This window comes from Aspergillus neoniger (genome assembly GCF_003184625.1).
Source record: "Aspergillus neoniger CBS 115656 unplaced genomic scaffold BO87scaffold_34, whole genome shotgun sequence".
NCBI classification, from domain to species: domain Eukaryota; kingdom Fungi; phylum Ascomycota; class Eurotiomycetes; order Eurotiales; family Aspergillaceae; genus Aspergillus; species Aspergillus neoniger.
The window spans coordinates 288,408-311,454 of record NW_020291162.1 but is presented as its reverse complement, the minus strand read 5'-3'; the positions used below and the strand labels follow the sequence as shown (position 1 = coordinate 311,454).

Here is a 23,047-nt window from a genome sequence, read left to right as displayed (position 1 = left end):
TTTCGTCATTTTCTCTATCCCCCGATAACGCGCCCCTGTGAGCACAGTGCGCAGTGCCAGTCCCGGTGTCTGTAGCTTGATCCAGCATTGGCGAGAGATCGGGGACGAAATTCGGAGTGAAGTCTATAGCGACCGAAGTAATCAATTGGCTTGAGGAGTGTAATCCTAGGCCTGATCATATTGCTTCAATCATGGAGTTTCCGTTCATGCGAGCATTTATTGCCCTCTTGTTAGTATTGACCTGAACTAGCCTGGAGCTTACTTTTGATGTATCACCAGTGATTGGACATCTGATTGTATCGAATCTCTCTAGCTGACTCTCCTGATATATAGTTTGTATCGCTACTTCCGTCTTGTTGTGAATCTCTTTTCTTTCTGGACGTTCAAACCAATTCCTCCGCCGGAGAATCCGAAGTTGACTGCCCAAGATGTAACGGTTATCTTACCAACGTTAGAGGGATGTGGTGATGAACTCGTGGAAACCATAAGAACGATTCTCGACACTCAGCCCTACGAACTCCTTTTGGTCACCATTGAAGCGAATCGACAAAAAGCTGAGAACATGCTGAGCTTGATGCCCGCTTCGAAGTCAAGAATCCGCTTGTTCACCGTTACTCACCCCAACAAGCGCCGACAAATGACTAGAGCGATCCCTGAAGTCAAGACTACTATCACGGTCTTCGCAGATGATGACGTGAGTTGGCCACGCACAGTCCTCCCTTGGATGCTAGCACCTTTCGAAAAGGATGAGCGATTCGGTGGTGTGGTAACTTGTCAACGTCTGAGACGGGCTGTTTCGCCATCATTCTCTCAACGCATATGGGGATTTCTGGGTGCACTTTACTTGGAACGAAGAAACTTCGATTGTGCGGCAACAACGCATATTGACGGTGGACTTCCCTGCATGTCAGGCCGGACAGTCGCATACAGAACAGATATCCTTCAGAATGAGGGATTCACGTATGGATTTACCAACGAAGAATGGTGGTTCGGAAAGTACCAATTGAACGCAGACGACGACAATTTCATTACCCGTTGGATGGTGTCGCATGGCTGGGAGACTTACATGCAATATCATCCTGAAGCGGAGGTCTTGACAACTCTGGAAGACAACCCCAAGTTTCTCAAGCAGTGCGCGCGCTGGTCCCGAAGCAACTGGAGGAGCAACCTTACAAGCATGTTCCACGAAAAACACATCTGGTAGTAAGTCTACCCTATCTGACTTGTCTGGTGAGCGTGCGTACAATGCACACTGGGATGAGTGTTTATCTCCTGTTATCGAATGGCCTTTCATTCACAAACCCTGCTTGCCTCCCACATCGTTGGTCAACGACGCCGTTGGATGGTATTTCCCTTCATTCCGATTGTCATTTCCCAGATCTTTCTTCAGGCATAAGGAACTGGCCGTCGGCCTTGGAAGGCTGGGTCGTTCCTAGTCTTGGTATCCGACTGTGGAAAATTTTTTTTTTCGTTAGGCCGCTTACTGTAAATGTCTGTCTGATCCGCACGCTAACGCTTGGTTTACTGTATTACTAGTCGCCAGCCTTGGAGCGCATACGCTGTTCACTTGACGACGCTTTCGCCGCCAGCTTTCCTCGGCGATTTATTGCTCCTTATACTATGTCACAAGGCTACGGTTTCTTGGGACAATGATACGCACGCGCTAGCTATGCAAGCTCTCGGACTGTGGATGTTTATTAGCAAGTTCATCAAACTTCTCGGACATTACATCCGTTACCCGGTTGATGTTATCCTTTTGCCGGTGTCCATCCTCTTCGGCTATTTCCACGGAGCTATTAAAATATACGCCGTGCTAACTCTGAATGTGGTAAGTTGCAGTACCCCAACACAACATGCGTTCTGTTCCGTTGTTTCGTTTCTACAGAGGGTGCATGCGCAAGTGCAGCCTAGTATCTTTGGGCGACGCTTGTAGCATGGAAGTGGGCTCTAGCCCTTGGCCTGCTTCCGTGCTCGACACCCAACCCCTCCCATAATGCAATTGCATTGGCCGTGGGCCTCACCTCATCCTCGCCCCCCTTGTATCCACCCACGGCCTTACCCATCTTGGTAACCCGATTTTGCCTTCTGCATCGCTTTGATTTCTACTTCCGATTTCTTTCTGCACTCCGGCCTTCCACTTTTTTCTTAGGTTGCCTGTCGCTTTTTCCGGGTTTCTTTCCTCATTATTGGTCTCATCCCTCTTATCATCTGTGCTTCGCTGTCCGCGTTTAGTGGTGGCTATTACTTGTTCCGTCTTATTTTTTGGCCTCTGATTCTTCCCTTTTCACGCAACATCTGGCCTTGTTGAACGATGACTACTCCTTGCTATCCGACTCAGATTTGCTAACTGAACTATTATTTTTTCAGACCACATGGGGTAGCAGAGACGGTGCCGATGATTATGACGCGGAGCGGATGAAGAAGCGAACGGACACGGACCGTATGAAACGGCCTTATTACCCGAGTTACATAACTCAATGAAGCCCACATGCGCGGTGTGTGGACATATGTCAAATTACTAAATGCCTTTGCTTTTACCTTGAGCCAACCTTCTTATCGTGTCCATGGTTCAGCGACTGCTCGCACCCCGGGCGTGCCTGTCCTGCTGGTTACTGAAGCTCGCCTTTGATATCCCAGCGACCTTCCAGCAATCGCTCTAGAATCTCGGTTGCACGATACACTATTACGACGAGATGCCTTGATGACGCTAAATTGGGAACAATGAGATCAGTGTTCCCATGGCCTTCAGTTGATGTATAATTTCTCTTTGCACAAATATTTTTATCTTTTCACTTGACCCTTTCCTCGAGATTTAATGGACCGATCCTGTTGCACGCACGGCCCCGTCCAAGAAAAAAATATCCCTCCTACGCTCGGATTGACTCCTCCATCCAAAGTTTGCCCTGTGTCTCTCCTTTTCTCGCCCCTTGATTGGTGGTTGTTGTTTGGGTCTGCAACACCAGTACCTGACACAACCTTTCCAATCCTGGACACTGGTTATTTCAAGCCTTCTGAGTTCTGTAAATTATAAAAGTGTGGGCGGATCTTTTCTTATCCAAATTGGCATGGTTACTTAATGTGCTGTTTCCCTCACTGCCGCCTGTATGTTCAGTTTTCCTTTTTCTCCATCCTTCTCTGCTTTCCTACCCCTAGACTCTACATGTGGGAAATTTTGCTGGAGTGTTCTCATCTTCATTACCGATTTGGGTTTAATCTCCTTCGTACACTTTATGCATAATATTTAATGCTCAATATGCAATCAAAATAATCGGTTTGAAACGTGCTGTGCTTATGAAATGGGTGCGATGCGATGTATGACCAGTCTAGGTGTCTCGTTTATGGATAGGCGTCGCCAGGCATCGTCGTAAATAATGCAACTGATGCACATACATATTATGTCTCTTTTCACTCGCTCCGTATCATGATTACCTTTTATTCGCTCTTGACGGTGTATTTTTTGATTGCTTGTCGCGAGGACGATCGGTATACAGCCCTCCAAAGAAGCGGGTGGACGGCAGAACCACCTCTATTCTGTTGTCTTCATCATCTATCATTGCTTCAATGCAGCGAACCAGCGAAGATGGTATGTGGCGGAGCTGTGGCGCATGTGGCGTTCCAATCGGAGACTAGTATTTCTCCGCAATACGGCTTACGAACAAGCTCAAACCTCCGGTTTACCAATCGGTCCGCTTCACAGGAGAAAAGACGCAGAAATTTGGTTGAAGGATCTTTAGAACTCCAGGAGGAGCCACGCCAAATATATCATATCATTGTTCGAACCAACTCCTTTGTATTCGCTCGATCATTTGACTGAGAGGCGATGCCCGCGTTTCATCGGGCCGTTACGGCTATTTCGCGGCAGGCGGTCTTCAGAGGTGCGCAACGTCAATATGTTGTTGCACGTTCTATCAGTGCCTCAGCATTGAAGTCCGCCATTGCTCATCCCATTACTACTCATGGCCCCCCACCTAAGGCCCCTTCACCTACATCTGCCAACCCAGAGCTACTACAGCAAGATGCGGCTTTGCACCAGAAACCCGAGAAAAGTCCGCTACCAGGAAAACCATCTGTGCTCAAGAAGCGATTCTGGAAGAATGTTGATGTCAAGCAGAAGCCAGGTACGCATTTCTTCTCCTGCGATCAGTCTATAGGGACACTTGCGTTGACATGTTTTGTTCTCAGATGGGGACTATCAGGTCCTGCTAGACACACGCCCTATTCGGACACCTTCCAAAGACGTTTTATCCATACCGTCAACGAAGCCATATCTTGCACATGCGATCGCGCTGGAGTGGGATGTCATGACCACTGCCCAGCAAGCGCTCAAGAACCACCTCATCCCTCTAACTTCTCTGACCGCCCGTGCAGCGGATATTGCCGCAGAAGATGCTCGAGGCGAAACTACCACGAGAGATCAAATATTGAAAACAGCGATGCGGTATTTGGAAACGGACACCCTGTTGTGTTGGGTGCCGGAGCAGAACGCTTACGCTGCTGATGAAGTGGATGCCGATGGGAAGAAACCGGAAAGCCTCCGAGAGGCCCAAATTCGGGTCGCTCAAGATACAATTGCCTTCTTGAGCACCAAAGTATGGCCCGGCGTGGACATCCAGCCTATCCTCGACACCGATAGCATATTACCAGCCTCTCAGCCTCAGGCTACAAAGGACATTATTCTGCAGTGGATTTCTGGTCTGCAGGCCTACGATTTGGCCGGACTGGAGAGAGGAATACTGGCCGCAAAGAGCTTGTTGATTGCAGTCCGTCTGGTCGCTGAATGGAGTGAGACGTTCCGAGAGGTGCAACGACCGGGCCGCGGGAGGTTCGGCATTGAGGAAGCAGCGGAGGCATCCAGCCTAGAAGTCAGGTGGCAGACCGATATGTGGGGAGAGGTTGAGGATACCCATGATGTCGACAAGGAAGATTTGAAGCGCCAGCTTGGCAGCGTCATTGTATTGGTTAGTGGAGAGACGAGGTGACTGTTCTAATGCATTTCATTGGAACCAAGCCATCGGGACCACACCTTCTGTACAATATATGTCAACAGAGATTTCTGTCTCTGTTTTATTAGAGAACAGTGTAACTATAGAGAGAGCCCCTTTTCACCTGCTGAGACCATCGCGCGTAGTTACTCCGGAGGTAGTGAAACCCATCCGTCTTGGCCCACGCGCGGGAAGAACATCGTCATCACCATCTCCGTCATTTCTTGCGACTAGTCACGAAAATTGTACGCCAACCAGTCCAGAAGCCTTCACTTACTTCTATTTTAGCTTGCCTGGTATCCTGCAGATAATCATCCGGTCTACCTCTGCTAGTTCCGGATTTAGATAAGTGTTGGAGGCCAGCAAGAGATGACGGAAAGGGGCGAAGGGTGAGTAAACTCTCTCTGCCGCTTCGGTTCCCCGGGACCTCGTGGTTGAATCACCGCAAGCCATACCCATCTTCCTTTCAGCTACCTCACTTGTGCGTGGGTCCTGGGATGAACCATAAGCAATCGCTAGGTTGTTCTTGAATTCAACCTCCGACCAGAACATAAGGAGCTCTCTTGCCCAACCTGAAACCTGGGGTTGCCCCGCGATTTGGGCGCTTCGCTCGCTAACATAACATACTGTTTCGCAGACACAAACGGTCTCGAAGTTCCCTGGCGCTGGCGCTTTTACACCGCGATAGGTCGAAGGATAACCGTGAAGAGCCGGTCGTTCGCGATAGTGGCTCCTCTGAATCCGCCACGTCTTCCCTTGCCAATAGTACTCCATCCATATCTGGAGTTCCAGCTACCCGAAGCTCCAGCCGCCGAAGTACACGCCCTCAAGAGCCAAACCTACGTCCCATGTCTGCTGAACCGTCACAAGAGCCCGCGGGCCCTCACAGAAGCGGGGATAACATTGAGAAGCTACCCTCCATATCACATGCCGAGACCGGTAGCATGTCTTTAGATCAGTCAGTCCGGACTTTTCGTCTGTTCGAGATCTTACGGAGCGGCGACACGAATGCGATTTCGAAAGCCATCAGAGAGACCAAGGAGCCGCAGGGAGCAAATGCCCTTTCTGGGACAACTATTCTCCACCTTGCGATTCAATGCGCTGAGCCGCAAGTTGTCGAATTCGTGCTGTCCTCCAGCCAGGACCTTGACATAAACGCGCGTGATCGGGAGGGCAATACACCTCTTCATTTGGCCGCTCAGCTTGGGCGAGGTCCAGTGATTCGCGAACTGCTCAACCAACCCTCTATTAACGATTCGATCATAAATTACAACGGCCAAACAGCTCTTGATATTGCGCGCACTCCAGAAATCTTCCATCAACTTCAGCTAGCTCGCTCACTGTTCATTGACGTCAAGACCCAAGAGATCCAAGCGCTCGTTTCTCAAGGAGAATACGAAAAACTGGAGAAGGCGCTCGAAGAGCCCCGTGTAGAGGGCAGCATCGATGTCAACAGTTTAGATATGGTAACGGATCCTGCCACTGCCCAGTCTGGGGGCACATTGTTGCATGAGGGTGCCAGGAAAAAGGACACACAACTGATTCAGATCCTATTGATGCATGGAGCGGATCCCTTCCGTCGTGACAAGAAAGGGAAATTGCCTCAGGATGTTACTAAAGATGACAAGACCCGCGCGATCGTCAAGAAATCTCCAGCAGCAGTCATCGCACAACGTGGCATACAGGAAAAAGCGATTCTCGGCACCAGCGCAGCTCAAGGTGTGCCTGGCCGCTCAGGCGGTAGCGAGGCGCCTTTTGCTGGCAAGGAAGCCCGTGAAATGAGGGGTTACCTAAAGAAATGGACTAATTATACAAGTGGCTATAAATTGCGATGGTTCGTTCTAGAAGATGGTGTGCTGAGCTATTATAAACACCAAGGTATGATGCTTGCCGGTCTGTATAGTTGTTTCATGGCCATAGCTGACTGGTTACTTCTTGCAGATGATGCGGGCTCCGCCTGCCGAGGAGCGATCAATATGAAAATTGCTAGGCTCAATATGGATGCGCAGGACAAGACCCGCTTCGAGATCCATGGAAAGTCATCCGTCAAATATCATCTCAAGGCGAATCACGTTGTCGAGGCAAAGCGTTGGTTCTGGACTCTAAACAATGCCATACAATGGGCCAAGGATGAGGCGAAGGAGGAAGAGAAGCGTCAATCGAAACATGCTGAAGTACTTCGCCAGGCCAAGATTGAGCAAGTGGAAGGCCGATTGTCCGAGACCATATCCGACTCTCCAAGTTCAGCTATTCCAAGATCCAACGTGAAGAGCCTTGCACCCCCTTCTATCAATATACCAAGTAGCAGTGGCACACGGCTCAGCACGTACGCGTCCCACACAACCGCAGGGAGCGCGCCCGAAGACGAAGAAAGCTCCTTGTACGGGTCAATGGAGCACGCCGCTGCACCAAATGAAGTCAATCGGGTGCTGAGCCATGTGACCTCGGCGCCAGATATTGACGGCGATGACGAAGAGGAAGGTGACTATGCGTCCAGTCATGATATGCAGCCCACGGACAAAGATGCTTTGAACATCACTGCCCAGTCAACGAAACTCCAGCTTGACATCCTTGCCAATGTCGCGTCTTCGCTGCAAGCGGAAAAGTCAAAGAATCCTGCCACATTACTCTCCGATCCAGCAGTTGATCAGGCTTTAGTTGCTTATGAAGCAGCTGTGAGTAGTTTACAAGGCTTAGTGCAGAGCCTTTTGAAGATATCCCGGGACCGTGATGCGTATTGGCAGTATCGCTTGAATAGGGAGGCATACTTGCGCAAGATGTGGGAGGAAAGCATGGCAAGGATCGCTCAGGAACATGAGGAGCTCCAGTCACGAATGGGCGAGTCCGAGGAGAAACGTAAGCGTACCAAGCGGGCGTTGAAGGAAGCGTTGGAGTCAACAGGCACGAGCCGTGCAGTCAGTAAAGCTCCGTCGCGCGCGCAGGTTGCCAGTGGAGAAGTTGTCGATGTCGAACACGAGACTCAAGAGCCGGTGCCAGCAGAAGTCTCGCCAGAATTCGAAGATCGAGAACTTAGAGGTACTCTTCGTCGTAGGAAGTCGGCTATGTCCAATATCAGCACTCTCTATGACTCGGAGTCTGAGGATGAAGACGAGTTCTTCGATGCCATTGATTCCGGAGAAATTGAGGTGGAGAAACTTGCTGGCTCGGAGGACGGCGAACAGAAGCCTCTGGAGGAGACCAATGAGCTCCGAACCGCGAAGAGATCTGAAATTGTGCCTTCATTCAAGGGATATGAAGAACCCATCCGGCAGAGACTGAAGATGGATTACGACAATAGACCGAAGATTTCGCTCTGGGTATGTTATCACCCCCCCTGGCCATTGAAATCGTATGTAGCTGCTGACATGTGTTCGCTTCTAGGGGATTTTGAAGTCAATGATTGGGAAGGATATGACGAAGATGACTCTCCCGGTATCCTTCAATGAGCCTACATCCCTGCTTCAACGCGTGGCCGAGGACTTGGAATACGCAGATCTACTTGATGTTGCAGCGGACCGACCCGATTCTATGGAGCGTCTGGTGTATGTCGCTGCATATGCTGCAAGTGAATATGCTTCTACGATTGGCCGTGTTGCTAAACCGTTCAATCCTCTTCTCGGGGAGACATTCGAATATGTCCGGCCGGACAAAGGGTATCGGTTCTTTGTCGAACAAGTCAGCCATCATCCCCCGATTGGTGCTGCTTGGGCCGAGTCGCCAAAGTGGGACTACTATGTAAGTTTTAGATGCGTGCGTCCCTCTGGACATATGAATGACGCTGACATCTTGTCTCATAGGGCGAGTCTGCTCTGAAGTCCAAGTTTTACGGAAAGTCGTTCGACATTAACCTTTTAGGGACATGGTTTTTAAAGCTACGGCCAGCATCTGGAGGAGAGGAGCTGTATACTTGGAAGAAGGTCACATCTTCCGTTATTGGCATCATCACCGGTAGCCCCACAGTGGACAACTATGGCCTGATGGAAATCAAGAATTGGACCACAGGCGAAATTTGCTATTTGGATTTCAAACCAAGGGGCTGGAAGGCTTCATCCGCATATCAGGTGACGGGCAAGGTCGTGGATCGGGATGGGTCGCCCAAGTGGAGTATCGGTGGCCGATGGAACGATAAGATCTACGCGCGCCATACCCCAGGGTTCGAGGCGACAGTTTCCGGCCAGGATCCTGAATCGGCCAAGACGTTCCTGGTCTGGCAAAGCCATGATCGGCCGAGCGGGATTCCATTCAACCTCACACCATTCGTCATCACTCTGAACGCTTTGCCCGAAGGGCTCAAGGAATGTCTCCCACCTACCGACACACGACTTCGACCCGATCAGCGTGCGATGGAGGAGGGTGAGTATGATTTAGCCGCCACGGAGAAACATCGAGTGGAGGAGAAGCAGCGCGCCAAGCGGAGAGAAAGAGAGACGAAAGGCGAGGAGTATAAGCCCAAATGGTTCAGTAGGGCCAAGTGCCCGGTCACTGGTGAAGAGTATTGGGCACACAACGGACAATACTGGACGAGTCGCGAGAGCGGCGACTGGAGCGCCTGCGAGGACATCTTCTAACTTGGTACTGTTTGACTTGGGGTTCGCAAGCGGACTGTCTCTACCTATGTAATTAGAACCCAGTGGATCCGTGCCTTTGCTATTATTCATCTTTTAGTTTTACTCCCTCGTAACTTAAGGTACTAATTCTGGGGACCGGCCGGGTGAAAATCACGTGCACGCGGGCGAAAAGGACCGCCGCCGCGTGGGAGAATCAAGCCACTTTTTACTGCAAGAGTCCTGTTCAAGCGTCGCGTTGCACCCACAATGACCGGCGAATATACTTGTGGGCGCTGTCTGCAGGTGCTCCGGCGAAGGGCTGTTGCCCAGAACTCTGTGGCTCGCTGGCATCAAGTCGCCAGTCCAAGGCGAGGGGGATACGGCTTTCCCGCTTCATGCGTGCGGAGCTTGAGCTCTCGGAGCAGTGCTTCCTTTAAGTCCAGGCCTATACAAGCCCCAGTCCGGCAGAATACTCTATCGTCCAATTTGTCGGCCTCCTCAATTGCATCGCAAAATGTCAAGTCGATTGTGCAGAAGGCCACATCTGCCACATCTGCCGCCTCGCCAGAGGCTCGGGCACTTCTGAAGCCGAACAACCTGTTTCACTCCTTCTCCCAGTCTCCAGCAGCTGCAATCCGACAGCGTGCGGCTTTTATCAAGCAGAACGCCTTCTGCCCCCATCCGAGCCATCAGCAGACTCGTTTGCCCCTGTCCCCCCACGATCCCGAATCGCGCAAGAGCCAGGTGACCTCGGAGAGTCTGCCTCCCGCGCACTCTCATTTCGAATGTCCCGACTGCGGTGTTCCGATTTACTGCTCCGAGGGCCATTGGATGGATGATTTCGAGGCCCATCTGGAGATTTGTGAGACAATTCGACAGATCAATGAAGACGATCATGATCTACACTCCGGACGGTTTTTCCCGGAGTTCTCGTACCCCGGACTGCAGGACGATAACTTCGTCATTAACATGACGAATTGGGACACTTTCCTGTACACACGAGAATTTGAGGCGATCAACGATGATCGGAGCATGCGACAAGTAACGAGAATGCTCACCTACCCTCTCACAATTGGAAGTGTTTTGCATGAGCTGAGCCCTTACAATGTCCGGAAAGATGGCAGGCTTACCGTGGAGGGTCTCAAGAGTGTCAGCGGTAAGTTACAGTCTCTCTCTCTCTCTCTCGTCTTGTAGGTTCGCCAGCTAACCTATTGGCTTTATTCAGCGCTCCGGTACACCCTTCACCCTCCCAAGACCGGCGAGGGCGTCGACATCCAAGGACTACGACTCAAGGCTCCTCCCGTGCGCATATTCATTTTGGGAGCTCGCGCCGAGTCCTCGTTGCCGCGCGAAGTTTGGCTTCAACTTAGCTACATTTTCCCGCGCTCCCTGATCCATTTGATCTTCATCGGACCGGAGAGTATGGCCAACCGGGATGATGAATTCCCACTACCCGAGCGCACCTCCGAGAATCCCTTCGGTGGTATTGTGGAGGACAGACTTGGAGGACAGTTCAAGATTACCACGTACGTTGACTACTTCCACACAATGTACAAAGCGCAGTACTTCCAGCCCTTCGATCCTTATCTGGACTGCTTCATGCTCTTCCACCCGGGTCTGGGACACCCGGCCAGCTCCCACGAATGGGAGGAAACGCTCCCGCAGCTCCTCGAGACCAAGGTCCCCATCATCAGCACGGGCTACACGCAGTGGGATATGGAACGTGACATCAACTGGGTCAACGAGAAGTGTGCCGGTGAATTCGACATTCTGCTCGAACCCGGTGAGAACGTTTTCCGCAGTTTGCGTTGGGATCTCAACGATCTGGATCCCCATGACGTGTCCTGCGGTAACTGGGGTCTTTGGGCTTTCAGAGGAAAGAGGTACGAGGCGACTTTCAAGGATCAATAGTGTTAAAGTCTGGAGAGTTTGCCTGTTCTTGATGTAACGCGATATTTATTACCGTCCCCTCTTTTCCTCTCTGTCTCTGTCCTCTACCCCGCATCTCCCATATTTTCTCACCTGTATATTATCCCAGCTGCATTTCGTGTCTTGTCTTCGTTCATATGAATCAGATATTGGTCGCAATGATGCGATTGTAACCTGTCAGCCTCACTTCCTCTTTATTCCGCTGTATACATTCCTAGCTATTATGTAAAGCATGCTGGCCTTGGTCGAGTCAAAGGAAGGGAGGTCTATGACAGTGCCCAGCAGTGTCTTTCTCTTCAATTTTATTCTTCACGTTTGCTATATGGGCGTTTCTGATCCTTCTTCAGACGTGTAACGGAGCAGCGAGGATAGTACCATAAAAGGTTTTACAGCCTAAGACAGAGCATAGACGAAGTGCAGGGTGGTGCAGTTTGGGAAGAGATCAGATAAACCCAGCCTCAAAGATGGATTAAGCAAACATCGCTGGACTGAGGCAAGACCCAACGTTGCCCACGGATTGTTGAGTTCCTACTTCGCTACGTCATTGCAGATTGAAGCCTCACAGAGAGCGGGAAGAAGCAACATTACCGGGATACTTATGTGCATTCCAGTAAAGGGAAGAAGGAAAAGATAAGAGAGGAGGAAAAAATAGTCAATTATAAGCATTTGCATGAACTTGGAAATAAAGAATGTGCAAGGTACCAATGTCACATATCAGACGGATGAGCAAATGCTGCCGACCCGTCGAATGGACATATGCAAGGCTTGATGGATCAAAAACACGATGAAAGAGAACACACGAGAGGGAACTACTGTCCGAAAGGAGAGCTCAAAATCATAGTTGTCGATAGTACATATATTGGATGCTTCTTCTCAGCGGGTTGTCGTTAAGAGTTCCTTTCTCATTGCCACATCACCCTCCGCTTCTCAAACTTCGTGCAGACAGCTATCCACGCCACTCTGGCATTACCCAGGAGGCATGACCATAAGATAGCAGTCCACTCAGAGTATCTTAGAGCATGATAAATCCTGCAGCAGCGAGGACCCCAGCAGCCATACCTCCAGAAAGCTGGACGACCGGAGCGGCGGCGCCCGAGTGAGTAGCAGATGCTGCAGCCGCAGTAGCGGATTCGGAGTCCGAACCAGAGTTTGACTTCGACTTTGAGTCCGCGTCGGTCGATGTTGTGGTAGTCGGGCGAGCTGTTGCCTTGGTGATGTATGACCTGGTGAAAGAAGCTGAGGAGCTGGCAATGGCGGAGCTAGAAATGGCGGAGCTAGAGACACGACGGCTAGAACTTGCCATATGGCTTGGCGAAGCGGAAGAGCTGGGATGGAATCTGGCGCTGCTACTGCTGCTGGCTGTATGAAGGGGGCTGGACGAGATGGAGGTCGGAGTTGGTGCCAGCGGCGTGGATGCGACATGCGTGCTTGAGACGGGCACAGGTGTTTCTGTAGGTACAGCCTGCACCGCAGCAGAGGCGAACGGGGCGAAGGCCGCACAGGTAACGAGAAGGACCTTGGAGAGATACATCTTATTGGCTGCGTATGTATGGGGTTTGCGAATTAGAACGCTGACTGGGATCGATATGCCACGCGGACGTGTAGTATGCACTTGGAAACCAGGCTGAAGTATTGATGTTGATGTTTATATAGCGTTGGAAAGCACTGGCGCTCTATGGAATCTTGGTAGAGACGACAAATAGTAATTGATGCTTTTGGAAAAGTCTAAAGAGCGAATGGAGCTGGAAAGAGTGGCAGCTCTGGTGATTTGCGTATGTATGAAGAAGGAGCGACAGCGCAGCTGGTGAACCCCAGTTAGAATTGCTCAAGAAGAAGGTGCGAAGAAGAAGAATAGGGGGGAAAGAGAAAGACAGACGGGTTGAATTGAGAGACAATGGAGCTGCCAAGGGGAAGAAAGGAGGAGTCAGATCTGACAGATGTCTGATGGGGCAGCCTGCCGTGCCCACTTTTGCTACGTAATTTGGAGGGAGGGTCATCGCCAGTGGATCCGGTCAGCAGGGAGACACGTCCAGACCATTGGGTGGCGGATGAAACCCGAATGAGGCGTGACAAGATTGCATATCTGTGCCTTAAAGACGAGCTTCTAGACCCTTGTTGCGGGAGGCCCTTGGAACGTGGCCAGCTCAATCAGAATGGCGATGTATATGCATGGCTGAGATGACGATCCCGGTGGGGAGGCTGCAACGGTTCTGCGTAATTAACCTTTAAACTCATCCCTTGACCCGTGGGAAAGGCAAGATCATCAGGTGCTTTCGTGGCAAAAGCTCGAGACTGACATGGATGAAGCTATGATTGGGGATGATGAGTGCAGGATCGAGGGTGGGGGTTCAAGGGACACACAATTTAATTAATCTGTTGCAAGTGGAGTCCGACCTGGGCTCTGCAAAGCCGAACACCAAGAAAATCAAAATGGAATGAGACAAAATGATATTAATAGCCGTTCTTCTAACTTCAACGCCAAGCACGTGGGTATCTTCTGCTGTCGGATCGTCTAAAACTATTATAGTGATGAATAGAGCGCAGTCCAATGAAGGAATAACATAATAAAAGTTAAAATGATGTGGTCGGTTGGGGGCACCTTACTCGTCTCTAGTAAGAGCAGGACCAACTACGTCCATACAATGCCCACCACCACGGCCACCATCATCCAATATCCAGATCCATGGACACCAAAGTGAGTTGCAGCCGAATCGGCGGCAGTCGTCCCGTTGGCCAGGGTGCCGTTGATATAGATTGATTCCGTGCCGTTCACATCAACCACCTTGGCGACGCTCGTACTTTTAGGTTGAGTTCCATTGAATAAGGACTCATAGTAAGTGCTGTTACTATTTTCATCGCATCCACATTCCAGGTACTGTTGGCAAATGCAGTTCACGGGTAATGACTCGTTTTTGTGCGAGGTATCGTTCATATAGTGGTAGTGATAGCTGTAAGGGTAGACGTATGCCCCATATAACCAAAGGCCCGGGAAGTAGAGAGGGACAATGGCCGCTGGCAAGAGAAAAGGCGTCACCCCCAAACGTGATCGTGCCCCTGCTGTATAAGGGGCAGTGGCACCACCAGCGTAGTAGTAGCCACCTCCATACGCCGGACGGGTTCCAGAACCACTGCGGGATGTGCCCCCGACATTGCTTGAAGAGCTGGCGGAGCTTGTTAGCCTCAATGTCTTCTCTTTCCAATCGACTGACGTTTACTCACCTGGTTCTTGCGCTACTTCCACTACTTCCGCTGTTCCCTGTGCGTCCACTGCTGCTGCTGCTGCTACTACTACTACTGCTGCTCCCTCCACTACCACTTCGACCACCACTGCCTCCTCCACTGCGCCCTCCCCCGCCACCGCCCCCACGCCGCTTAACTAGATCCAACAATGATGAAGAATCTGCGGAGAGAGTAGCATCTCGGGCTGCAGGCGGAATGCTGAGTGCGGTGACAAGGGTGATGAGAAAGAGGGCCAGCGCAGTGGCAACTGATATTATCTTCATAACAGATGAAATTGGATAGTGCGGGGGTAAGTGAAGTAAAAAGAATTTTTGTTGCGCACCAACACAACCATGCAAGGTGCTCGTCAAAGTAACACAAGCTGCAAGTCGGTGCACTGCAGAAGATCGATAACCGAGGTCCAGTGACTATCGCAACGTCTGTCTGCTTGGTGCTGCAGAAGGTGAATAAATAATCCAGGCGTCAGAGCAGGACAAAGAGGAAGAGAGAGTATTAATATATGATAAAGAGATTCTTTCTGAGTAAGAGTTTGAGAAGGATAAAGGCGCAGCAGCATTGAGACTGAGAGTTTTTGCTGATGAAAGGAGACTTGCCGAGCACCAACTCCCCACCACAGATTAAGCTTCCGCTATGCATGCAGCCCCGTTGGGTTGATCTCCACAGCACAAGGGTAAGAGTTCGGAATCCTGCTGTATTGAGAATAGAGGGATGGCATCAAATGGACCCTGCATATCTTCAGATGCATGGTAACATGTGGCTGAGTGGAAGGTAATACAAAAGTAAGATCCCTGGGTCCACTATCTTTGCGCCTCAGAGTGGCAATGCTAACCCAAACCCATTCAACAGTCCAATTCATGGACTAATTAGTTACTTGTCTCCTCGGATCCTACGATGGAAAACTAGTTACTTAATAGCCTTCCTTACTCAGCAGTTCTTGCATTTACTTTCCTATCATCTGCCTTCGTAGTACAGCCTTATTGAACACGAGCAGCTTAGTTTCTTGGCCTCGTCCTCGCTGAATTCATTCAATCATCATCTGGAATCTAAGAGGTCATCCTGTGATACTTATGTCTTCCAACAAGATTTGGTATGCATCCACTAATAAGTTATCTGATGACCTCTGACAGAGCCTCATCATCAACTCCGCCTGGTGCCGAACAACCGAGCCTGGCTCGGCTTGGAGTGCACAGCCCCCTTCTGGGAAATTACCTTTCCTCATTGTTGTTGTTGTTGTTGTTGTTGTGGCTTCACAAGGGGCCTGTACACGGGTTCCCACATCTGTGCCCGAATCCACTCTTCTAGTTCATCTTCATTCGCGGGAATTCCCTCCTCTTGAGCATGCCCTTCTTCGACCGCCGTCTTAATAATTGCTTTGGCGATGTCGACGCTAAGCTCGCGTACATCCTTGACGTCAGGTAGAAGTGGTCCGTCCGGATCCTGCAGTGCCGGCGACCGCGCTGCCAATGCCTTGACTGCACCCACAAGCATCTTGTTGGACAACGTTCGTGTTCGCGACAGAACTGCGCCCAATCCGATTCCGGGAAAGCATGTCGAGTTGTTACATTCCGCTGCAAGATCAAGGGAACCAGGCATCAGCTGGGATGATCCTATCTTCGCTACGTAGTGGGAAAAGCACATACCTATCTCATACTTTCCTCCGTTGCGATCGACGGGTGGGAAAGGACTGCCGGTGGCTATCAAAGCTCGGCCATCAGTCCAACGATTGATGTCCTCAGGCTGTGCCTCGTGCAACCGAGTCGGGTTACTGAGGGGGAATATAATTGGCTTTTCGACGTGCTTCGCCATCTCTCGAATCACGTCCTCGGTGAAAGAGTTTGGCTTAGTGGATGTACCAATCAAGGCATGCGGCTTCACCTTCTTCACTACCGAAAGCAGATCGCGCGAATCTGCATCAGGCCACTCTTTGTCGTCTCGCGCAAAGGGTACTTGGGCTGGCGTCAGCTGATCTCCAAGAGATTTGACCAGAAGGCCCGGTTTATCGAGACACCTAGGTTTAGATAATCAGTAAATGTAGGGTGGAAGGAACTCCACAAGCCGATGCATTTCCATACCATATCTGCTTTGAGGCTTCTTCTTTAGATTTGTGTGTTTCAGTCGCGATGGTATCGGCGAGCTGCTCCGCGATGCCAGTGCCCGCTGATCCAGATCCGAAGACGACTACACGAGCATCCTCTAACTTGATACCACCCACGTGGAATCCGGATAACAGGGCAGCCAAAGTGACACACCCAGTTCCCTGAATATCGTCATTGAAGCATGGAATACACGATTTGAATTTATCCAAGATCCTCTTGGCGTTATGAAGGCCAAAGTCCTCGCTAAATGACGTCAGTAAAGCTCAAGATGGATGGCTGCGGGAGTTCCTATGGAACGTTGACTACTCACAAGTGTATATATGCACGGGGGAACCTCTTTCGAGCCGTTTCCACAAACTTTTCCACGAACTGGTCATATTCCTCGCCTCTAACGCGCGACTGTCGCAGGCCCAGGTATAGCTCGTCCTTGAGAAGTGATTCATTCTGTATTCGATGATTAGCACCTGCCTGATTGATACTTGTTGCTGCCATACATCTGTACCACAGTCTAGGACCACCGGCAATTGCCGACTTGGATGTATCCCAGCACACAACGTGGTAAGGGCCAATTTGGCAACAGAGATCAAGATGGCGCCAACGCCTTGGTCACCAATTCCTAAGATCTGTGACTGGTTAGACATGTCGTACATGGAGTGCATGCTGATGTCCAACTTACCTCCTCGCCATCGCTGACGACTATATAGTCGACTTCCTCGCCGCGACTGAAGTTGGAAAGGCATTCGTCAATCCTGTCTTGGTCCCTGATGTTCAGGAAACAGCCCTCTGGCTTCCGGAACAGTCGAGAATAGTTCTGGATTGCATCGCCTTCAGTGGGAGTGTAAATTATGCTAAGCATCTCCTTGAGATGGGTATCAATTAACTTTAATATACGTTAGTTCGCTGGTCGTCTTCGAATTTTCTAAACACACGCGGGAGGTCAATATGTATGTTACCTTGTAATAGAGAACCTCATTCTGAGCCTTCATACTAGCCATGAACGTGTTCTTGGCCAGATCATTATCTCGACTGCTATATTGCTCGTACGCCCGCTGAACCTGCTCCTCGAGGGTCTGGATATTGGGGGGAAGCAGACCATGAAGCTTGAATGTTCTGCGCTCCTCCTCCGTGAACGCCGAGCCTTTATTGAACTGGCATGACTGCAGAGCATCTCTTCCCTACATCTGCGTCAACAATCAAATTACCCATAATTCTCTCAGGAGACCGTACCTCAAACGGGCACACCAAAGGTCCAGACGAGGCCCGAGGAAGATGACTGAACTTGGAAGATTTCGACGATGTAGACATTCTCGCAACCGACGTGAGAGATGTATGGCGCTGCAGCGAAAAAGTGGGAAATGGTGGGTTGGGTTTAAGTCTCAGGAGAAAACGAGCCATTGAATGAGAGAGGGGTCAAGACTAGCTGCGTTTGGCTGTTTCTTAAGGGGACGCCGGGTGATCCCTGGCAATAGAGCGGATTCTTATACCCTGAAAGTCTCCCCAATGTAAGCCTGTTTATCGGATAGCCGGAAAACCGGTAAGCCGAGTGAAGACGCAGCGTAGTCAGGGCCTGAGAGGAAACTCTGGTGGAGCAATTGGATTAAGATGACGCTGATACGGCTATGACGTAGCGGCGATTGCCGTGAGCTGGTGCTGGCAACGTCAAAGGACCCATCTGCCTTATACTCAGGGGCATTGATGCAATATGGGCTCCCAGTAGTTAACCCTCTATCTGTATGCTTACACTCACTCTTCTGAAGTGAAAAGCCAGTTCATTGTCGATGGAAACGAGCGCAATCGATTGTTCCACGGGCATCTCGGACGATGGCACCACCATCCTTGTTCACAAAGCCTTGTCGCATCCACGGTATAATGGTAACTTGCCTTTTCAATATCCAATCAGTGTCCATTTTGGGCAAGCCACATCAGGGGCCCAAGGACAAGCTAAGCCGAGAATTGATGCGAAAGGTGCATATGTTGCGATGCTGTCTGTTAATGGATGGGTTCCTTATCATGCTTATCGGTCATATCAAGTCACATGTCGATAAGAAAAGCAAAGCTACGATGACTCATCTCTAAGTAAGCGAGCCTACAAAAAGCAAGCACGTGCGCGCCGGCTTCTTCTGTTTTTCATCTGCTCAGCCGAATATCGATACACCCACCGTCAGAGCCACAACAACGGCAGCTTGCAGTGCCAAATACGCTGGACAGCAGTAATTGAGACTTATAATGTGCTAGGTCATCTTCTCTGCTTCATTTAATGAAGATCCATCGTGCTGCATGTACGGAATACCGCCAACACACATATCGAAAGAGAATTGGCACCCTATCGCAACTTTGCAATCCAGCTGTCCCAGGTTGTTAGCTCTGTTCACAGCCTTCGGGCTGGACAAACAGAGTGCTTGAGCTTCCGTCAAGGACTCTCCATTTCGGAGAACAGTCATCGCATGTCACGTCTTGTGACTGTGGCCGACTGGAGCTGGATTGTCGGGACCCTTCGGGGTTCCGGTTTTGATTTCTTTTTTCAGGTTGCTAGAGAAATTCCTTAGGGCCTTCATAGTTCATGTTGCTCGCGTTTAAACCTTGCTACGAGAGCATGACTCCTTGCGCACCTACATACTTAGCGTAATAGTATCTTCTGATTTAGATAGATTCGTTCCGCTTGCTATCCTCAATGCGAATTGATTACTGCTGGATGAGATGCACTTCCAATCCCTCATGTAATCCGTATTGCCTAGTGCCTAGTCCAGAGGCTTCAGTATCTACTCTATAGTTTACTCTTTCCAGCAATAGCATCATCGTCGATGATCTTCACCACCACCTTCCCCCATGTCTCCCGGCCACCTAGCGCCTGCAGCGCGCGAGGCACGCTCTCCAATCCTACAAAGCTCTCGTCCTTAAAGGCCGTACCCTTGAACTTGCCCTGCGCCACAAGATCGAAGATCCCCTTCCAAACCGTCTGTACCGTCTCCTTCTCAAACCGTGCATACTGGCCCCAATGCAATCCAACCAAACTGACATTTTTCAGAAGCACACGATTCAGCGCGACCTTCTCGATCTTTCCCGCTGCAAAGCCAATAACCAAAAGGCGTGCATTCCACGCCACACACTTCAGGCTCGCCTCGATCATCCCGACCGGATCATATACGATGTCCACCCCGGCTTTCCTATTCCCCGAGCGATGTTGCGCACACAACCGCTTCACCTCCTCCGGCCAGCTCTTCTCCCGATAATCAATGACATGATCCGCCCCGAATTGGCGCGCAATCTGTCGCTTCCGCTCCGTCCCGGCCGTTGCAATCACCGTCGCCCCCTTAGCTTTGGCAATCTGCACCGCGGCTAACCCGACGCCACCGGCCGCCGCATGCACGAGGACCCAGTCGCCCGGCTGGACGTTTGCGCGGTGCACAAGACCACCGTATGAGGTAGGAGCCGTGACAAAGAGGCCTGCTGCATCCTCGAAGCTCCAGCCTGCCGGCACAGGGAGGAGAGTGTGCTCTGGGGCAAGGATATGGGTAGCGTAGGCGCCTTGTGTGGCGCCAAAGACTCGGTCCCCGACTTTGAATCGCGGGGACTGCGCTTTGGTGGGCGCGGCTAGGATGGTACCTGCGAACTCTGCGCCCCCAATCCAGGGTAGTGGAGGCTGGTGTTGGTACTTGCCCTGGATTTGAAGCAGGTCGAAGAAATTTGTACCTGCGGAGTGGATCTCAATCAGGTACTCCGTTGCGGATGGGGAAGGCGTGGGAAGGGTTGCGACTTGGAGATCCTGAGGTCCCTATGTGTTGTGGGAGTCAGTCAATTTGTCCGTGGTAGAGCGGTGGCAAATCTAGTATAGGTCACTTCGTTGTTACCGACCTTGACATATTCTTTTACTTGAATGGCTCGCATGCTGACGACTGAATGGTGGCCGTGCTGTTTCCTTCGGTGAAGCTGGACAACTGCAATGTAGGAATAGTGCAAAGAAAGACGGTGAGTGAGTGGGTGGGTGAGAGTGGACTGTCTTGGAATGGAGCTATTGATTGTGTTGGAGTTGCGGTCTCGATTTGGGGTCAGGACACATCCATTTGGTCCGATGGGACCCAAAGGGGGGGGGGGGGGGGAAGCTTTCCCCACACCGGGGGTTGAGCCGAGGTCCGTCGTCGGATAACATAACTGACAGAAAAAACTCCCCCATTCGGTACCTAGGCAAGTTACTATTGCCTTCCTCTACAGCATGAGCCCAGAAATCGTCGGTTGATAGATAAATGGATTATATTGTTAAGTTGACTTTATATAACTAATGTGGGAGGCCGGTGTGTGCGCCCTTGTATAATAAAATATTTGGCATGTATGAGGGAACCAGTCCTTCATTGGCCGATCGTCCAGTCGATCTGGCCATCAATATATATGATATAGCCCGTACAAGCATCATAAACCCCATGCACACATAGACTGACAAAGGAAAATGATACAGAAAATTCCAAACTCCTTGATCCCAAACGTGGATATCATCAAAACCAGCACACCCCACTCCATGATTCGGCACAACCACTATACGCCAGGTATCCCATGATCCAAGTGCCGGTTCCCTTGGTGTACACAATGTAATGTTCAAATGTCCCCGCTCCTTTCCAGCGTCCAAGCAAAGAGAAGAGGGCTCAAGTGAACAGCAAAGACGAGAGGCAAAAAGTACAAGTGAGAAGAATAGATCAACCTCAAAAAATGTGTCAAGGTGACTAGACCAATGTAGGCAAACCAAGGGTCCAGTATGAGAAAATATTAGTTTCACACAAATAAAGCAACGTGCTCCTGGTAATGCTTAAAAATCGATGCTCTGAGGCCTGTGCACAAGTGGCTCAGGTCCAGGATACGGGTAGAGGGGCGCACACATAGCAGGATGTTGACCATGGGGATAGAAAGCGGACGGAGACACGATCCCCATGGCGGGTTGACCAGCCGACTTCGGTTGGATAGAAGCCTTCCGGTCAAGCGGCCGTGTTTGCGAGGCCTTCTGATCCAATCTCGGATGCCCGCCAGCGGTATCCTGAACATATGGAGCAGACATAGCACGCTTCCATGACTGAGGCCCCTCGTGTAGGTCAGCCATATGTTGCCGCCCGATACTAGAAGGCGGCGGTGTCTGGGCGTGTGGTGTCATCAGGTGCATGGCGGGATCGATAGGAGGGCTCAGTGGTGCCGCAGTGTAGAATGGACTGCCAGCCTCAAGAGGCATCGAGTACCACTGAGGAATTGACCACTGGATTGGTCCAGCTGTTGTCGCGGGTGTTTGCATGCAGTCCGTGGTGACAGCAAAGGAAGGATCATGGAAAGGCGACGCCATGCTTGATGTTTGGTTGGCCAACATGCTGTCCATCAATGGCGACGTGTGCGGTGAGTCATATGAGTTGGAGCTAGGAAGGACCATCACGGAAGAGGCGTGGGAAGGATCCCGCTGCTTCTGGGAAGGGCTCATCACGGGAGCCCACACATTGGAGATGTTTTGTCCATCAAGGCAAACTGTAGTAGGCAGGTCCTCATGGTGCGTGTATGCACTATTGGCCATGTACCATTCCGGTTCAGTGACAGAGATGTCTGATGCGACTGAGCGAAGAGGGGGGCGTGCTTTGGGGGAGACTGTGGAAGACTGGGCCTTTGGGGATGCATCTTCTTGACCACTGTCATCTCCGGTAGTCTCCTGTTGGCTGTCGTCGGATTTCTTGCGTGTCTGGCGAGAGGGCTTGGTGACCCTCCACTTCTTCAATCTACTCCGCAGCTGAGTCTCACTTGGAGGCAGAGTTAGCACACCGGTGGAAACCCATTTGAGATATTTCCGAGAACCTCTTCTCACCTTGGGTTGAAATCATCGGAACGAATTTGCTTGATGACCTGCTTCAAAGGCCATTCTTCATCCTTGTATAACTTGGCAATCAGAGCCTTCTTCCTCTCCCACACGTCAGATGGGATTGAGTTCTTCATATTCGGTTACTTCTTATTGAAGATGTAAGTTTTGGAGTTGGGAAGGAGAGAAGGGTATTGAAGTATGAAGATGAGAGAGAGAGGTAAGGCCTCGGGACTCTTAAGGTTCAATGACTGGTTGAACCGTGTAGAGAAAAAGAGAAAAGAGGGACGGAGAGAAAAGACACTTCAGAGGCCTTATGAGAAGAGAGAAGGTAGACGATATACACAGATGAGATAGGAAAGAGGAAGATCAGGGATGATATAGTAGGATGATCGGGGAGGATCTCAGGATATATGTACTCCGTAGTCGGGGGGGGTT

The 23,047-nt window shown here is 50.6% G+C and overlaps 9 protein-coding genes across 9 annotated transcripts; 4 read left to right on the top strand and 5 right to left on the bottom strand.

Moving 5' to 3' along the window:
- Positions 1-191: 191 nt before the first annotated feature.
- On the top strand, positions 192-2,481 carry BO87DRAFT_316721 (glycosyltransferase family 2 protein; the record flags this gene model as incomplete). Its single annotated transcript, XM_025619743.1, has 4 exons — positions 192-229; positions 334-1,203; positions 1,537-1,828; positions 2,368-2,481. The coding sequence occupies 4 exons, from the start codon at positions 192-194 to the stop codon at positions 2,479-2,481; spliced, it is 1,314 nt and encodes a 437-aa protein (XP_025476226.1).
- A 1,199-nt stretch (positions 2,482-3,680) lies between these two features.
- On the top strand, positions 3,681-5,091 carry BO87DRAFT_342246 (ATP synthase complex assembly protein ATP12). The gene is made up of 2 exons (XM_025620729.1): positions 3,681-4,118; positions 4,183-5,091. The coding sequence occupies exons 1-2, from the start codon at positions 3,821-3,823 to the stop codon at positions 4,977-4,979; spliced, it is 1,095 nt and encodes a 364-aa protein (XP_025476225.1). The 5' UTR covers positions 3,681-3,820; the 3' UTR covers positions 4,980-5,091.
- Positions 5,092-8,727: 3,636 nt separating this feature from the next.
- BO87DRAFT_149734 (OSBP family protein) lies at positions 8,728-9,669 on the top strand. Its single transcript, XM_025618171.1, has one exon. It carries the CDS (start codon positions 8,960-8,962, stop codon positions 9,548-9,550), a length of 591 nt encoding a protein of 196 aa, XP_025476224.1. The 5' UTR covers positions 8,728-8,959; the 3' UTR covers positions 9,551-9,669.
- Positions 9,670-9,796: 127 nt separating this feature from the next.
- BO87DRAFT_429416 (putative mRNA processing protein (Mss51)) lies at positions 9,797-11,440 on the top strand (the record flags this gene model as incomplete). Its single annotated transcript, XM_025627496.1, has 2 exons — positions 9,797-10,685; positions 10,755-11,440. The coding sequence occupies 2 exons, from the start codon at positions 9,797-9,799 to the stop codon at positions 11,438-11,440; spliced, it is 1,575 nt and encodes a 524-aa protein (XP_025476223.1).
- A 1,030-nt stretch (positions 11,441-12,470) lies between these two features.
- BO87DRAFT_389945 (putative extracellular serine-rich protein) lies at positions 12,471-12,989 on the bottom strand (the record flags this gene model as incomplete). The annotated part of the gene is made up of 1 exon (XM_025624913.1): positions 12,471-12,989. The coding sequence occupies one exon, from the start codon at positions 12,987-12,989 to the stop codon at positions 12,471-12,473; it is 519 nt and encodes a 172-aa protein (XP_025476222.1).
- Positions 12,990-14,055: 1,066 nt separating this feature from the next.
- On the bottom strand, positions 14,056-15,143 carry BO87DRAFT_149632 (uncharacterized protein). Its single transcript, XM_025618170.1, has 2 exons — positions 14,678-15,143; positions 14,056-14,619 (listed from the first exon to the last, which is right to left on the bottom strand). The coding sequence occupies exons 1-2, from the start codon at positions 14,959-14,961 to the stop codon at positions 14,088-14,090; spliced, it is 816 nt and encodes a 271-aa protein (XP_025476221.1). The 5' UTR covers positions 14,962-15,143; the 3' UTR covers positions 14,056-14,087.
- Positions 15,144-15,913: 770 nt separating this feature from the next.
- Positions 15,914-18,189, bottom strand: BO87DRAFT_400213 (NAD-dependent malic enzyme; the record flags this gene model as incomplete). Its single annotated transcript, XM_025625506.1, has 8 exons — positions 15,914-16,266; positions 16,339-16,706; positions 16,771-17,037; positions 17,105-17,238; positions 17,289-17,417; positions 17,471-17,674; positions 17,748-17,969; positions 18,022-18,189. The coding sequence occupies 8 exons, from the start codon at positions 18,187-18,189 to the stop codon at positions 15,914-15,916; spliced, it is 1,845 nt and encodes a 614-aa protein (XP_025476220.1).
- A 1,280-nt stretch (positions 18,190-19,469) lies between these two features.
- On the bottom strand, positions 19,470-20,839 carry BO87DRAFT_409575 (NADPH:quinone oxidoreductase family protein). The gene is made up of 2 exons (XM_025626257.1): positions 20,647-20,839; positions 19,470-20,566 (listed from the first exon to the last, which is right to left on the bottom strand). Exons 1-2 carry the CDS (start codon positions 20,677-20,679, stop codon positions 19,559-19,561), a joined length of 1,041 nt encoding a protein of 346 aa, XP_025476219.1. The 5' UTR covers positions 20,680-20,839; the 3' UTR covers positions 19,470-19,558.
- Positions 20,840-21,298: 459 nt separating this feature from the next.
- Positions 21,299-22,986, bottom strand: BO87DRAFT_149615 (Clr5 domain-containing protein). The gene is made up of 2 exons (XM_025618169.1): positions 22,619-22,986; positions 21,299-22,553 (listed from the first exon to the last, which is right to left on the bottom strand). The coding sequence occupies exons 1-2, from the start codon at positions 22,744-22,746 to the stop codon at positions 21,590-21,592; spliced, it is 1,092 nt and encodes a 363-aa protein (XP_025476218.1). The 5' UTR covers positions 22,747-22,986; the 3' UTR covers positions 21,299-21,589.
- Positions 22,987-23,047: the final 61 nt, after the last annotated feature.

Bases quoted from the DNA above. Each gene is read 5' to 3' on its own strand.
- BO87DRAFT_342246 (XM_025620729.1), top strand. From the start codon at position 3,821: ATGCCCGCGTTTCATCGGGCCGTTACGGCTATTTCGCGGCAGGCGGTC. The intron at 4,119-4,182 runs GTACGCATTTCT...TTTTGTTCTCAG, and splicing joins TGATGTCAAGCAGAAGCCAG to ATGGGGACTATCAGGTCCTG.
- BO87DRAFT_149734 (XM_025618171.1), top strand. From the start codon at position 8,960: ATGGAAATCAAGAATTGGACCACAGGCGAAATTTGCTATTTGGATTTC.
- BO87DRAFT_149632 (XM_025618170.1), bottom strand. From the start codon at position 14,961: ATGAAGATAATATCAGTTGCCACTGCGCTGGCCCTCTTTCTCATCACC. The intron at 14,620-14,677 runs GTGAGTAAACGT...AAGCTCCGCCAG, and splicing joins GGAAGTAGCGCAAGAACCAG to CTCTTCAAGCAATGTCGGGG.
- BO87DRAFT_409575 (XM_025626257.1), bottom strand. From the start codon at position 20,679: ATGCGAGCCATTCAAGTAAAAGAATATGTCAAG. The intron at 20,567-20,646 runs GTCGGTAACAAC...CACAACACATAG, and splicing joins AAGTAAAAGAATATGTCAAG to GGACCTCAGGATCTCCAAGT.
- BO87DRAFT_149615 (XM_025618169.1), bottom strand. From the start codon at position 22,746: ATGAAGAACTCAATCCCATCTGACGTGTGGGAGAGGAAGAAGGCTCTG. The intron at 22,554-22,618 runs GTGAGAAGAGGT...TCTGCCTCCAAG, and splicing joins TCCGATGATTTCAACCCAAG to TGAGACTCAGCTGCGGAGTA.